The sequence below is a fragment of the Venturia canescens genome, chromosome 1, assembly GCF_019457755.1.
Source record: "Venturia canescens isolate UGA chromosome 1, ASM1945775v1, whole genome shotgun sequence".
In the NCBI taxonomy this organism is placed as follows: Eukaryota; Metazoa; Arthropoda; class Insecta; order Hymenoptera; family Ichneumonidae; genus Venturia; species Venturia canescens.
This window is the reverse complement of record NC_057421.1, coordinates 19,092,837-19,107,926: the sequence shown is the minus strand read 5'-3', so window position 1 is coordinate 19,107,926 and position 15,090 is coordinate 19,092,837. Positions and strand designations below refer to the sequence as shown.

The window sequence follows — 15,090 nt, the reverse complement described above, 5'->3', positions numbered from 1 at the left end:
TGTGTATTCCACGTATCAAAATACATAAATGGATTTTTTGTAGGACGCATGCCATCGGATTAACAAGTCAGACTCTCCGCGTAGCCTAATCCGAATTTAGAACGTTAGCTTTCGGCTTTACGGGATACGAGCTCGATTCCTCAGAGTCCCGCTGAGTCTTCACGAGCTTTGGCCACCAACCTCCAATATCCATCGACTATATACTTGCCACATGCTATTACTATTCAACCTCATACTCCGTGTGGCCATAACTTCCGGTATTAATGGATACAGAGACCCAACGTGTTTAGATTTCCATCCCATGTTATACGTAATATATGAACGTATAAATATTTTCTCATACGAAACATGTTCTTACCGCAGAATCATTCCGCAATGTTCTTAACGCTTTGGACCACCGCAGGACTTCGTATTGTATAACACAGTCTAATCGTCCTCTTTGCTTAAAGCCTGACTCTGTAACTTAACACTCTTTCTTAATTGAACAGAATTATCGAGATCGTGACGCAATAAAGTCAGCGATATATTCCTCGATCCTAATCAGCTGGTAATGAGAAGCCACGTGATTAAACGTGAGTTGATGGTTTCGAATAATGAGCTCTCATTCGATGGCGAGTGATCAATGAAAAATGAGCTTATTCCGAGTTGTCGTTGGCAACGAGTCGCAACAAAATGGTTGCAATGAAACAATAAACGATACCAGCAAAATCGTGAAGGGATGACGAGTTATTTCAAAAAGTCTGTTCCACAACACACTTTTAAAACGTCCCAACATTTCTATTTGCAGTAACCTCTATCGCACCGACCTACAGAAAGAGTCAAACACAATTGAAGCAATCATGAAAATTGCCAAGTTTCACTCCACCGGGCGGGTGTCAAGTTATTAATTCGCGACTTAACCGTTCCAGACCTTCGATACAATCAGAAGTTTCTTTCATGCATTCGGGGCTCGCATGTATAATTTAACGAGCAGAGGGTTGTAATACGGGGTCGGGTTTTAGTGCTTCGAAAGTGCGAGCACAGCTGCTGGCTCGATTGCTTTTGGAAGCCTCGTGACAGAGACGGCTTGACGCGAATCGTAGAACACAGGAAGTGACCAATACACTGCTGGACTAGATATCGTTGTAACGTACAATATCGAGGCTCCTTCATAAAAGAGAGCAAAGTCCACGCGACGTTGAGTATTTTATCGTAAGCTTTACGCCCTTTTCTAGAGCTCTGGATTCGATAAATGATTCAATAGAAAGCCATTTATCTGCATGAGGCCGAGAGTACATAAATACCGAAATATGCTGAGTACTCGAGTAGTACGAAAAGTATATAGCGGAAGAAGCTTGAAGCAATGGCGCGGCGTTTATGCGAGCCCGGCAGCTGTGCGACATCTGCGGATTACGTTCGCGCACTACGCGAAGCTCTTCTCGCCCGCGCACATCGATGCTGCTCGCATTCAATGAGCATAAACGTCTGCACATATATACATTCATCCCAATTATCTCATTATATATAGATATTTATAGAATGAGAGGCATGATTAGAGTTGAAAGGGAAGACAGAGCATTCCTAGCGCGCGGTCTATCGACGAAAAGACGAGCTTAATAATGCGTAAAATATCTACAGCTGGGTCTCTAAATCATAATGGATAAAACGTGAAACTGCACGATTTAATGGTCAAAACAATTTAGTCATATTCTTCTTCTTCTTCTTCTTGTTTTTTGAAGTGGCCTCAATAACGAAATCGGACATTCTTCGCGGAAAAAGGCCTGAGCGTCGTGCCGTTTACGCGGAAATGTGCATTTCCATCATAAGATCAACGGCCTCGACGAGTTGATCTCATTTCACAATGTCCTGAGCCCCGCTAAGCGGATGAAGTAGCGCCGGAAAACTGGGGAAAGGGAAAATAATATTGGCGGTAATTGAATTCATGTGCGGAGGAAAAAAGTGATGTTTTTAATTTCGCGTCGGTAAAATAACTTGGGAAAAGTATATGTGACAAAATAATTAAACTGGTAGAAGAACGGATTGCGAGTTTTTTAAATTGGAAAAGGGTCGCATGGCAACAGATTGAATATTTTTTCCATCGCATATTTCCATGGCGTTTTCTCCTGCTTTTCCAATTAGAAGGACGCGGTAGGAGTTTCCTCGGAAGTGACGGAAAAAAATGAAATGGCCGAAGTACGAAAACAAAGAAGCTCCCGTAACGAGGGGCTGCTGTGTACGGAACAAGATGGCAGTTTTTGTTCTCGAGGAGTTTGCCACTTCCGAAAATAAACAAGATTTGAAGAAGACTGAGAAAAAGAAAGGGAAAAGTTGATTTCCTTGCTTCTTCGCGATGTATACTATCGCGAAGAAACCTCCTGAAATGTCTTTTCTTCAGGAAATGAGATTTCTCATTGTACAACCGAGCGGAGTGGAAGATCTTTCCAGAAAACCTCCAATTTATCCCATATTCGGCTGGTAACGGTGCGACTGAAGAGGCCTACAAATCCCAAGTATCTCATTAAAAACGAGAAGAGTTAGAATAAATATTGTCAACTCAAAGTGCTCCCAACGATCTGATCCACTGATCAATAAAAAAATGTCTTTAAAAAAAGTCATTCCAGGGTATTTCCAGTAATTTTTGTTTGTTGCATGGAATTTTCTAGGACACGACTGCTCGTTGTAGTTATTGCAGAGAAAGATGATTCGTGACCCAGAGCCTCAAGTTTTTGTCATCTGCATTAAATCATCGACGGACCAGGGGGTTTTTACGCTCCGACGCATTCGAAGTGCCATTTCACACTACATTGTTTGACTCTAACAATGCATTCGAGAGTCCTTGTGGCGTGAAAGTTCTGAAAGGATTCGTGAAAATTTTAGACAATTGCAATTTGTACACACGCGTATATCTTTATTTATTATAGCCTTTGAGTGCAGGCCTTGATGCGGCTTCGTGCTACTGTGCCACAGGAGATTTTCTCGCTCTACGATGGCGCGAAGCTCTCCGTGCACTCTGGGATGGTCTCTCACTTTGCGATTAATCCGCGACTCTCGTGCGAGTCTTTCAAAACGCGGCATGGCGCCACACACACACACACACACACACATTGAGCCTCATCCACATCCAAACAAACATTCACGCGCGCACAAACAATGAATCGTGGGGTGAACCACCCTTTTTTCCTCGGAGAAAACTGGGGGAATAATGCTTGGCACTTGAGAGCTCGATGTTAGATGACGCAAACCCATCACGTCCCAGCAAATAGAAATGGAAGAAGGGACAGCTACACCGGCAAAGAGACGTGGCGCGATAGATCGTCGAACAAAAGAGAAAAGATCGGATGACGCGGAACTGCTAAAAAGAATCGAGTCGAAGGAATGGACGAAAAGTTGAAAAAGAGATGTGAAGATACCTCAGGAACGAACGTCATGGAGATGCTGCGAGTGAAATAAAAAATATGACAGTGATACTCGTGTTGCAACATCGAGAAAATAAAAGTAGATGGGAGAAGAACAGCTCTGTGGAGAAAGAGATAAAAGAGAAGATTAAAGGAAGCGTGCGACATTGAAAGAGAATGATAAACGTATATATGGCGTCAACGATCCGTCTCACTTTTTCAGAGTGGAATCGTCATGGGCATACCATTTCCATCTACATCCTAGAAATTTTTTCTTCCACTTCTTTGTGCAAGAATACTTCAGTTTTCACCGTTTTTTCTGTGTACGAACAAAATATTTCTTAACGAAAGAAAAATGTCGCTCGGTACGTTGGAAAAATAGAAGGAAAACAGCAAATATTTATTTCCGTCAATCAAATTACAACGTGGATTCGAGGTATTCAAACTCCCAAAGAGTTTGTTTAAATTTGTTTTGTGCATAAGTGAAAAAATATTACACTCGATATGAAGCAGTTGGAAGAGAACGTGTGAAAATAAAGAAAAAAAAACGGACCATAGAAAAGGGGAAGATTCTGAGCACGAGCCATGCCTGCTTCGGTTAGATAAGAAAAATTTTGAAGCGTGAGTCCCTTTGAAGGGATTCGCTAGGACGGGCAAACACGTGTTGTTAACAACCACGAGCATAATCTTTCTCTCTTCAAATAGTCATCGGAGGCCATGTGAGCCACGTGATTACAATTTTAGGGGAGCAGGCCCGTACCACAGAAAACCTTCTGTTTGAATCTATTTTGAGGATTTCTGAGAGCACTCTGCGTGGCCTGGAACTTATTGTCCAAAACATCTGAATCCCTCTCTCAAGTTTTTCAACGCGCTGACCCTTCTGCGCAGGGTCTTGATAAATGGCTGGTTGAAAACAATTTCAATACGAGCTACAATCATTGTTTACATTCTTTTGGATTATTGACTCATTTAATGATAATTTATTTGGAATTTGCTTCACGAGAATGATAATATTTTACCAATCGGATTTGACAGAATTCTTTATTCGTTTGAATTATTTTACTTTGAAGAGTTCATTCCGTTTGTGGACATGGGATTGGAAAAATAATTATGAACAGCTTTTGGAGCTCTGCGTTCCAAACGAAAGCTTTCATCTCGAAGGTCTAATGAACAATGGATTTTAATCGGAGGGAGAAAATTGAAATGAAAAATCTTCTTTTAACGAGAGCTTATTTCCTCTCGAGATTAAATCACACACGTTAACGTAGAGAATGGCTCGTGGAGAGGCTGTAAAGAAAAAAACGAATCGAGGAAGCGCGGCGTCAATGAGAAGCTCGTTAGCGCTTATATCTATGTTCGTAATAAATCCTATCAGACATTTTAACGGGCACTATGAACTCTCGTGAAGAAGTAGCCGCACGTAGCGTAAAAATGTAGAGGTGTTAGGCACGATTTTTCACCAGGGAATACCGGTAGTTAAATTCGCCAGAGTCATTATTTTCCTCATCTCGCCAAACAGAAATTTCAGTTTTTACATGCGCATAAAATGACATTACTCTCGTTCAGATATTTTAATGATTTATTTAAATTTATCATACGGACAAATTGTCACGGTAACCGTATAAAAAATTGAATTTCGGAATAATGAAGACGAGAAAAAAAATCTCTGAAACACGGTCCTCCGGACTCTTGGAGCGACTATCCGATGATTCAGCAATTTATACGCGATCTGAGCTTCGAGAAGGAAGCGCATCGACGCGAGACTAAAAAAAGCGCGTGTAAACCCTGGAAGATTTGAGTAAACGAAAAATCCAGTCATTCACATTTCTTTATGTCTTTATATAGGAAGCAATTCGGTGTTAGGCAGTTTCCTAATGACTGGGGGGACTGGCAAATTTTGCTCGTTACTGTACACGCAGTAATATCAGTACGGGCGTTCCCCGAGTCTCCCTCGGCTCCGAGATCTGTGCTGGCGCCGAGCTATAATAACCATTCACCCACGCGGAGCCACAACCGTTTCTTATATGTTTATTTTTATTTTTTGCACGCACGCGGCGACTACAACGACGGAGATACGCCGGAGTCGGCGCATCCTTTTCGCGTGGCGATGTGACCGAGGCTCAGTGATCCCTTGCCGTGCTTAAATTTCTCAACCGGAGACTTGAAAATTTCGCGTTTCACTCGCGATTCTCGTATACGTCTCGAGACTATAAATCCTTCCGACTAAATATAGGATGAAACGGAATTAAGCCTCTTCCCCTCCCGCTCCTCTCGATTCAGCGGACCTTGAGATCAAACGTTCGCTCGAATCAATATAATATCGGCCATGAACGAACAAAAAGGCCTAACCAAAGATGCTTCTTATTTTTTATGGCATTTTTTATTGTATTACCTACGCGATAGCGCTCATTATAACGATGCTCTCGGACTAGAGCTCGCTAAGTCATTCTTTTTCTCGTCGTGCATAAACACTGCAAACTTCTTTCAATGCCTCTCTTCTTCAAAGTTAGTATGGTCAGACGCATGGGAGCATTTTATCAGTTGGAGAATGATCGAGGGAATTATTCAATAAAAATGAATTTTTGTGATCAATAATCATAAAACATTTCCATAATAAAACCGTTTTTGCACACTGAGAAAAAAATTTGGTTGAAACACTTGAAAAATGTTCAATTCAACTAAAATATTTAGTCCCATAGGCGCGACAAAATATTTGTCAAATTTCATAAAATATTTAGATAATAATTTAAATAGATAGCGATTTGGATTAACAAAATTAAGGGTTATGTGACGAAATTTTTAATTGATATTCGTGATACAGTTGGTTGAAAATCGTTGATATTTGTCTGTGGAAAATAGGTCACGAAAAAGTCGTGACCCCCACATTACTATCGCCATAATCAGGGAATGCTAACAATGACCGATACGATTGCTGCCGGAATTAATAGAATCTATAAGATAGTCGATCTAAGTACGGCACGTAACGACTTGGGGTGATGTGTCATTATTCGGCAAAAGAACCGAAAATATCGATAATAATGCCAGCGAGGGAAAAAACTCGTGGCGTACTGAGTGAGCTTAGAAGTTCTCGTTGCTGAGGAACGCACCCTTAAATACAACAGGCTGTTCAACTATATACGTGTACATTGTTGCATGTATTTTTCGATCGCGTTCCTGCTCGAATGAAGCAACCCTCGTGCCACCGTCGTGACTCGTCTCCGTGCGGAAGACATAAATCCAACTCCGCGGTTTCCCCAAAGAAGAGCCTAGCAACACACGAATAATCTCCCAGCTACGAGCGAGCTCCTAATCTAACTTCGACATCTAAACTCATTCGTCAAGTTTCGTATGCTTTCGGAAGCCCACATTCTGTGGCTTTTTCCTATCTATTTATGTTTAATACTACCGTGTGTGCGAGGATCGATTTGTGTGTGAACGTAAATATAAATACATGAATGCACATCGGGGACGCATAGGGACGCTCCTTAAGATGCCATGCTTCAAAATTGTGTTTTCAGACCACCATCGTCAGTATAACATTTGTGTAAACTGTACAACGATCGCGATTATAATAAAAATGAATAGAAAAGACACCGAAGGGAAGCAACGATGCCATGAAATCTTGAAGAAATATTATTAGCAAAAAATATTGTTGATTTCACCAGATTCAGGTGTTACTAATGTTCAGTTTTTAAGGTATTCCTTTCGCATGACCGTATTTTTTGGTCGTGCAAATGCGACCAAAAATGAGACACAATTTGACTGATTTCTAACCTCTGAGAAGTCGCGTTTATATACGAAAAGCTTCTGCTTCTGCTGTTTTTCCAACTTCTATTATTAATATCTCTTTTAAACATTCGACAACCTTAACCTATTATTTCAATGTTTTAGTTTATTTTTATCGTCGCTATGGATTCCTTACATTTTTTTATATCTGTGAGACAATTTGTATCAGGAATCTAGAATTATTTAGTACATGAATTATTGAATATAAATGTGATGATGATCGAATCTCCGAAAGCTCCCGCATAAATTTTACGAATTTTGAAGTTTTAATTAATTAATTAACCTGACCTGAGATTTCGACAATCTCTTCCCCTGCACTTTTACTTTACTGAAATGTAAAATCACTTGTTTATAGAATATTCGGGTTCGTGAAAAGAATGCATTAAGTCATTTTTTTTAACGAAAATTTGTATGAAGTTCAGAAACTTTTCACGGTTTTCAGGATCCTTTGTGTACACATTCGTCATGTGTGTACGATCAGTTACAATGCACATCCATCAATGATCCGTCGTCAACAATAGAGAACAAAGCTTATCTAGAACACTACGTAGAATACCACGTTTCCCATAATATACACATATTCAAATACGTATATACAAACGCGAGCACACGTGTGTGCAATATATTTCTAAATATAAAGGATGCAATGGGGTGTGTGCGCGTAACGTGCGCGCATCGATCAATCGTCCGCCTTTAATCCGTTTCTAATCCTAAATGTATTTTCCCATAACGGAGTCTGCTCATCAAACAAGGCGGAATATTATCTTTGGGTCCCATTCTGGCCTGGAGAATAGTACTATGATGAATGGGAACTTGAAAAAACATATTATAAGGCTATTAAAATAGTGTGGTTGTCAGAACATTCTTTCTTACTAATTAAATTGTGTTTAGAGTTTGCTGCAGCCAGCATTCCATTTATATTTCTACACTCGTTCAAGATCTCTCTTGATCACACTTTTCAGCGGATATCAGCACGTCGCGTTTCAGGAGGCGACACGTCATTGCGAAAACTCCGCGAGAGAAAATGATTTCGAGAAAAGTCATTGAATTGTTGATGGGAGGAAAAGCGATTTAACGGCATTATTGCGATTATTTCTAAAGGTCCTTGAATCGATGAAATTTCGTGATCGTCAATTTCCTTATTAACTCCGAATGTAAAAATCAGATGCAGGTTCTGAAGCCTGGAACTCGACACTTTTCTAAAGCAACCAAAGAAGAGTATTCATTCGTTTTTTCTCTCATTTTACAGGCAGTTGAAGTCGATGACTCGAGAGTCGTGCCATTGCATCACATAATATCGACTCTGACACCTGAAGCCAATAACCATTTTTTTGTCTACCGTTGGAGTGCAGCGTATACTCGATAGCCCGGTCTGGCACCGAATTATGATAATTTTCATGGATCCTGCTCCCCTTGAAAAAAGCGGGACGTCAAACCGGGATTCACGCGAGTGAGTTTCGCACTGGCGAATTCACGAAGCGATGTAGCATTCATCGCGGGATTTCACCGGGGATGCTAAAGCTGCGACGAGGATGGGCCGGTGGATGGAAGCAGAGCGATGGAGGGGCAGGGAGCGAGAGGTCTGGCTAGAATTTTGGGGTGAAAGTCGTGGCACGAGGCATGCGTAACATGGGGTGCCTCACCGATGAGTCATGCTTCATCCCCTGCGGCGCGCGGGTCGCGGGGACACGAGGGGAGAGAGATGGCTGCATTCCTCCCCCTTCCCTCTCCGTTGCCGCCTCAGTCATCTCGAAATTCTCTATGTTCTCTGAATACCCACATGTACCACAGAATACCAGCTCTGCCGATGGTTTCAGCACGTCATATAATGTACAGAGCTTTGGGGAGTGCGCTTGATTGAAATTATATGCCTTTTCGTCTGCTCTCCAATGCTGCAATTTCTTTTTGCTTAGTTCGCCAGCTTCTCGTGAAAAATAAAGAGACAGAGAAGCAGGAGGAAACGAGGCGGAGGTATGTGGAACCGAAGCTTCTTCCGAATGACGCTGAAGTTTCCAACGTTGGAGTCCAACGAAATGATCGAAAAAAGCTCTCCAATAATTCCAGTAATTCTTCTATTTTGTTCCCGGTCAAATTTGCGATTCGTGGTTTTTCAAGCTGCACCAACGATTCGTGAAATAAAAAATTGGTGAATTACAAACGTTTTTTTCGTTCATTTCGTTGGACTCCAACGTTGGAAACTTCAGCGTCGTTCTTCCGAAATAACTTCTCACTTTTTTTCGTTTATTGTTACATGCAACGAGACACTGCACACATTTTCCGTACCCTCAAGATTGACGGGTCGATGATATCGAGTTCTAGAATCTCGGGAATAGTGACAGGCGCAACGAATCAAGATTACGTCCTCGCATGGAATCAATGTTCGGGTATAATCGCGCTTGTCAGAATTGATAATGTGAGCAGTACAGATCGGGAATCCGTGGATCTTCTGATTGACATTTCGGGCGTGCGTCAAAGCTTTTTGAAATACAGCTTTGGACAGCGGACTTCGAAGAGGCGCGGGGTGCATTCCGATGTCATAAAATTGCGCACGAAGATGGAGCCTCGGGCGAGCATGGACCGTAATAAACTGGAAAATCTTTCTCTAAATACCGGGAAACTAGATGCCCTCAGCGGGCAACGTTCTCAGTATGATTTAGGAAATTGAATAATGCTGTCACGTTCAACGTGACGATAAAAATCGCGTTTTCACTCAGTGAAGATGTACTCTCACGGTTTTCTCGAAAGATACACACAGATCTCGAGGCTCCCTGGTTCAACGAACATTAACGCACAGTGGACACAGCACGCTCCCTGAAATGCTGGAAAACGAAGAAGCTTGTTTCACGTCACAAATTGTATAAGTTATTCTCTTTCACTTCGTGACGCCTCAAATGGAAATGTCCGACGGTGCAAGCCCTTCAAAATTACAGTGCATGTACGCGCATATACTAGACGATGGAATATGAAATAAGAAAATGAATAAGATGGAAGAAGAGCCTGCTTACAGAAAGGGAACCGGCATTTTTAATTTATTTTGAGATTATTCAGGGAAACGTTTTCGACCATTGGGAGAGAAGAAGCTTATACACTCTGTCGCATCTCTTTTTTTTCTTTTCTCCCTCCTTTCTCTCTCTCTCTCTCTCTCTCTTGAGAAAGATACAGCTGGCTCTGAATCATCAGCGCCACGGCCATGTCTCGTCGTCCGGGTTGGACGATATGTCTGCAGTGAACTCGCTCAACATGACGACGAGTAAGTTGTCGCGACGTTGTCACGTTTTCGGAGTCAGGTTATACTAAAAAATAAATTTATGTTTCATGCGATTATATTTCGTGTTTCAAAGTATCTTCATCGCATTCTCGGTGCTGATTTCAGAGCGCTGTTTCACTCGCAAATCGATCTTCTGGTAAAACACAACAACCGCGACGAATACAAAACCAAAAAAACGCAGGCCCGCGCCCTAGGAGCCAGAACGTATATTTTTTCTCTCGTTCTTTGTTCTCCGATCACGAAAGTTTCAATTCCGCTCGTATGTATCTTTATATAAACACACGCGTGCACATACAGAGCGAACGAGATTCTGCCATTGTTCACGTCGATCGACTTCAATCGTACTGCGGACAAATGTTAACCCCTTTTCGATCAAAGGATTAAATTGTCGGCTCCGTGAAATAGACAATCGCAGTAATCAGCCCGCGTCTACGCTTTTTTCTTTCATTACCGCAGTCGGCGATTCTCGCAAACTGGAGGCCCGGAATCAACGCGCCAGAGCAATTAGAAACTTGTCGCATACAATCAGATTATCACGACTGAAAATAGAATCTAGAAATCCAGGATAAAACGAGTTCGGTTAGGGAAGTATACAGTCACGTCTCATCAAATCATCATTAAAATCTGGCACGTGCACCGCTCCTTCCAGTGTTTTCTGAGACTTGTGAAATCCATGACAGAATTTTAGTCAACTTATTTTCAATAAACCTGCAAAGATTTTTGCACTCAACGTTGTCAGATTCTTCTCGTAAAGTTCAACAGCATTTTCCATCGACATGGAATTCAACACTCTCGTATACGACAAACGACGAAAAACGTATGACACTCGAGCGGAAATACCGCAGCGTACTATTTTGTTGAAAACTTTTAAGGACTTTAGTGCCTCGAATTTATGATTCCCGAATAACTGATGAATATTCCAGCGTAGGCTCAATATAGTGCGTGAATATCCAGAAGACTCGTATAATTCGTGCATACGAAGCTGTGGAAGTCGTTAAACTTATGAGCCATGGATTTCGTGGTGTACCGTGCTCTACGATGCACTTACTGCATCTCATACCCACGACACACGATCCGGTATAACTATACGTTCCATACGCACCGAACGGTGTATATGATACCACGAGTGCCAATGTCACTCGAGTATTTACTCGATTCTCGTATTATAAACATCACACAAACGCAGTGTGCCTTTATATCTGCATTACAAACACACTGGCTATGTTCAGGTACGTTGCCTTTTGTGCCGTGAGCACGGTGGTTCCGTACACGGAGCATTATTACGAAGCCAATGCATCGAGTGTCCCTGGACTCGTAGCATGAGTGCATGCGTACAGTGAGAAAAAAAATTGTTGATTCAATAGCAATTGGTGTTATCGGAAGAGTTTTCTTCATTTAAGTGCAATATTTTTGGAGATAACGAGTCTGCAGTTTGATCCAAAACTCTGTTTTATTCGTTTAATCATGTTCGACCTTGGGATCATCATATATTCCATTGGCACCCCGTAATCCCACATTTCGTTGTTCCAATGACTTTTTTTGTCAGTGTGGAGAGTGATATTTCAAGGGAAAATCCTGATGATCTCTGTTTCCCTGCAATTGGAGAGGTCGGATGGAGCGTTCGCCGTTCGGCGATAGCCAAAACTCGTTAAAAATTCTCTTGTTCGGACGAATCTTCAATGTTTCGATACGAGATTCAGAGCGGCCTGTGTAAATTCTGCATCGAGTACAATGGACTCGAATGAATCACGAAGAAAGCTCGCGTGCCATTATTCTCGAGACTTTGGCCATGGATATGCAGTAAACATAAATAAATGGACATGTAGGATTTCAGCGTGAGTATCAAGGATGCAGACCTGCATCGAATCCCCTGCAGGTTCGCTTCTCTCGCCTACTTATTAAAGTGTGTGTTTCCGCTGACTCAACGTCAGAAAAGCTTCTGCTCCACCTTCAAACACGTTTTTTAAGCCCTTACAGTTCTCGGCTTTCGATAAGTCTGCTCGTGTACATCATTCATATAATACAAACAGGGAAGCATTAAGCATCTGTAGTCATCGCCGTATACCTGTACAGACGGATTTATTATTAACGTGCATTAATGGCCCGTGGCGCGGTCGAGGGCTCCACGTGCAACAAGCGTGGGCAACATATTTATGGATAGAATCCACGCTCGTTGCACTTTAATGGATATACGTTATCGGCAGTTCCATGTGGATTTATATTGATAAAATACGGAGATCGTTTTGTACGGTTGTTATAAAAATGAGGTGAAAGAATGATCTCTGAGATATTAAAAAGGCAGGAAACGAGTTTATCGCGTTCCCGATAGTTCGGATTATTGGAAAAAGTTTAATGAGACACCGGTGACGTAGGATCGAAGAGGAAACGGAGACACGAAAGAACTTCCGACACCGCGACGACGTAGTCGTTGAGGCTTTTGTGGAACTTCGATATGCCTGGTTTTCGATCGTTAAAAAACATGCGATTTGGGTTAGTGGATTATGGACTTGTTTTTATCGTGTCTTTTTAATTTTGGAACAGTGTCAACCGCTCATTGTAAATTCGCTTCAAAGCAGCTGAGAGAGGGAAGAATTGAATGAAGTTTCGAGCTCTTGACATATAACGCACTCCCAATGTGTCAGCCACTTCTGTCGTAACTGTAGACTGTGGGTAACTTTAACCTCGAGAGAGAAAGAGAGGTGGGAGGGAAAAAAAGCGAAAACATTTAGCGCCCCAGCTCCACGAGAGTCGTGAGACCCAAAACTCGAATGCCTCTTGTTTCGCGGGACTACACACCAAGCCCTCCGCGCACGGAAGAACCCTTCCGAAAACTCTTCAACCGCCAATTTTCGATCCATTTATTCTAGCCGAGGCTTCCACGTGACGTGTATACAAATTAAAAAATCGTTAAGACTTCGATACTCAAACAATCAACGGCATTCATCGCGCACTTTTCACGTGACCGAACGAAGAATTTTCCTGATGACATTTTTCAGCCTGTGGAACGAAGATGTACTGTGCTCGTGTCCAAATGAGGGCACGTGAGTAAGCCGAAAAGAATGCACCATCGGTGGACTCGCTCGAAACATATTCGAAGTCCAAGAATCGATAATTGCGCGTTCCCAATCGACCTTCGGTACTAATTCTACCAAAAAAATACCTTCATTCTACTTTTTACTCGGAATACATCAATGAACGCTTGACAGTTTTCGGATAATAACGGTGCATGAGGAAAACCCTTCATGGTGTCTTCACCCAAAAAATGTGATATGCGATAAAAAATTTAATGACTGTGTTGAAAAGTTTAATATCACGGATATTTCCGTTTCCGGGAACGAATGATTGCAATTTTAGTGCGAGACTAAAAATATTTTTCCTTTTCTCATGCTTCCCCATTCATACTTTATTGTCAACCCGTTAAAACCGTGGCTTTTGACTGAGCAATGATAAAATGGTGAGGACAAGAAAAGTGTCAAATTTATGGTCGAATGGAGGAGCGCATAAAATTGTGTGACTAAGTTAAGAATTGGTCTCTCGATTGAAGCCGAGTCACGTACCATGCCCTCGTCGATAGAGACGTCTTCCTCGAAGTAGCACTCGTCAGTTTCATCCGGTGTGAGCGCCATGTTAGTTTCCGGTGATTCCTTGGCGTCCTGTTGCTGCTGTTTCCTCAACCAATCCATAATAATTATCTTCAATTGATATGGTGTGCCCTTGGAAAATGAAGCTGGGGTTTGTGCTCACAGGCAACGAGTTCGAATGAATCGGTTAACGATTTTCATTAAACGTTTCTTTCGTCTTGTCGAAGGAGCTGCCACTTATTTCTTTGGCATTATTTTCTTTCATGGTTTCCCAATTAGGCGATACAGAAAATCGTGCCAGGGTGTGTGGAGACGATACAGTGGGAGCAATTATAATTGAGAACGAGAATGAAAGAAAAAAAAGTTTGAAATCGGTAGCAACCCGGGTCAGGGGTCGTGGGAGACTCGGGGGAGCGCTTATCGCTCGATTCGATCGATAAAACGAGTCATTACAATTGCGCCCACGATTCGGTCACGCCGTTCACCGGCTAAGTGTCCGTCCCCGCTGGATGTGTGCGGGCGTGCGCCTCTACAAAAACACGTATGAATATGTCTGTGGAGAGTGAATATTTTGACGTTAATTTCACGTTTGTCTTTCTATTTCACTCCAATCGAGGCTTCGTGACATTCGCCAAATGTCAGTCTCACTTGGTCCGTTAGTTCCGCCAGAAAAAGACACACGCGAGCTAATCCATGTGTACGCACATGGAAGCGAAGTATAGACGGAGACAAAAAATTGTAGGAAATATTTCGTTGTAACGCGTTGGAGAACTGAGAGTCGTCGTCTAGCCTCATTCCCCTATTTTCCCTCGGTCTTATCAGTGAGCACGATAAATAACATGGACATCGCACACCATGCTCCGCTCAACTATCTTTCGCTTCGAAACTTTCTCAAATGAGAAGAACACTCGCACGTGAAGGTTAGAAATAGAAGAAAATTTCGTTGAAATAGTAGGCAAATTCGACGGAATGATTTTTGTCAGGTGGCCAGAAGAATAAAACTGATCTGGTGAGCCATCGAGCACTGCTAGCACATGCACAGTAAACCTCCGAGTGATCGTGGGATTATTGGCGCACTCGA

At 42.1% G+C, this 15,090-nt stretch overlaps 1 protein-coding gene across 4 annotated transcripts in view; it reads right to left on the bottom strand.

Annotated features, from left to right (window-relative positions):
• pico overlaps positions 1–15,090 on the bottom strand; it is a 156,334-nt gene that overhangs the window by 56,092 nt on the left and 85,152 nt on the right. Inside the window, exon 1 of one of the 4 annotated variants that reach the window (XM_043414681.1) lies at positions 13,986–14,590. The exons of the other annotated variants lie outside the window; for them this stretch is intronic. Coding sequence (XP_043270616.1) covers positions 13,986–14,111 — 126 coding nt within the window. The 5' untranslated portion in view covers positions 14,112–14,590. Of the gene's footprint in view, positions 1–13,985; positions 14,591–15,090 lie in introns of those variants that run through there. 4 annotated transcript variants of the gene reach the window in all.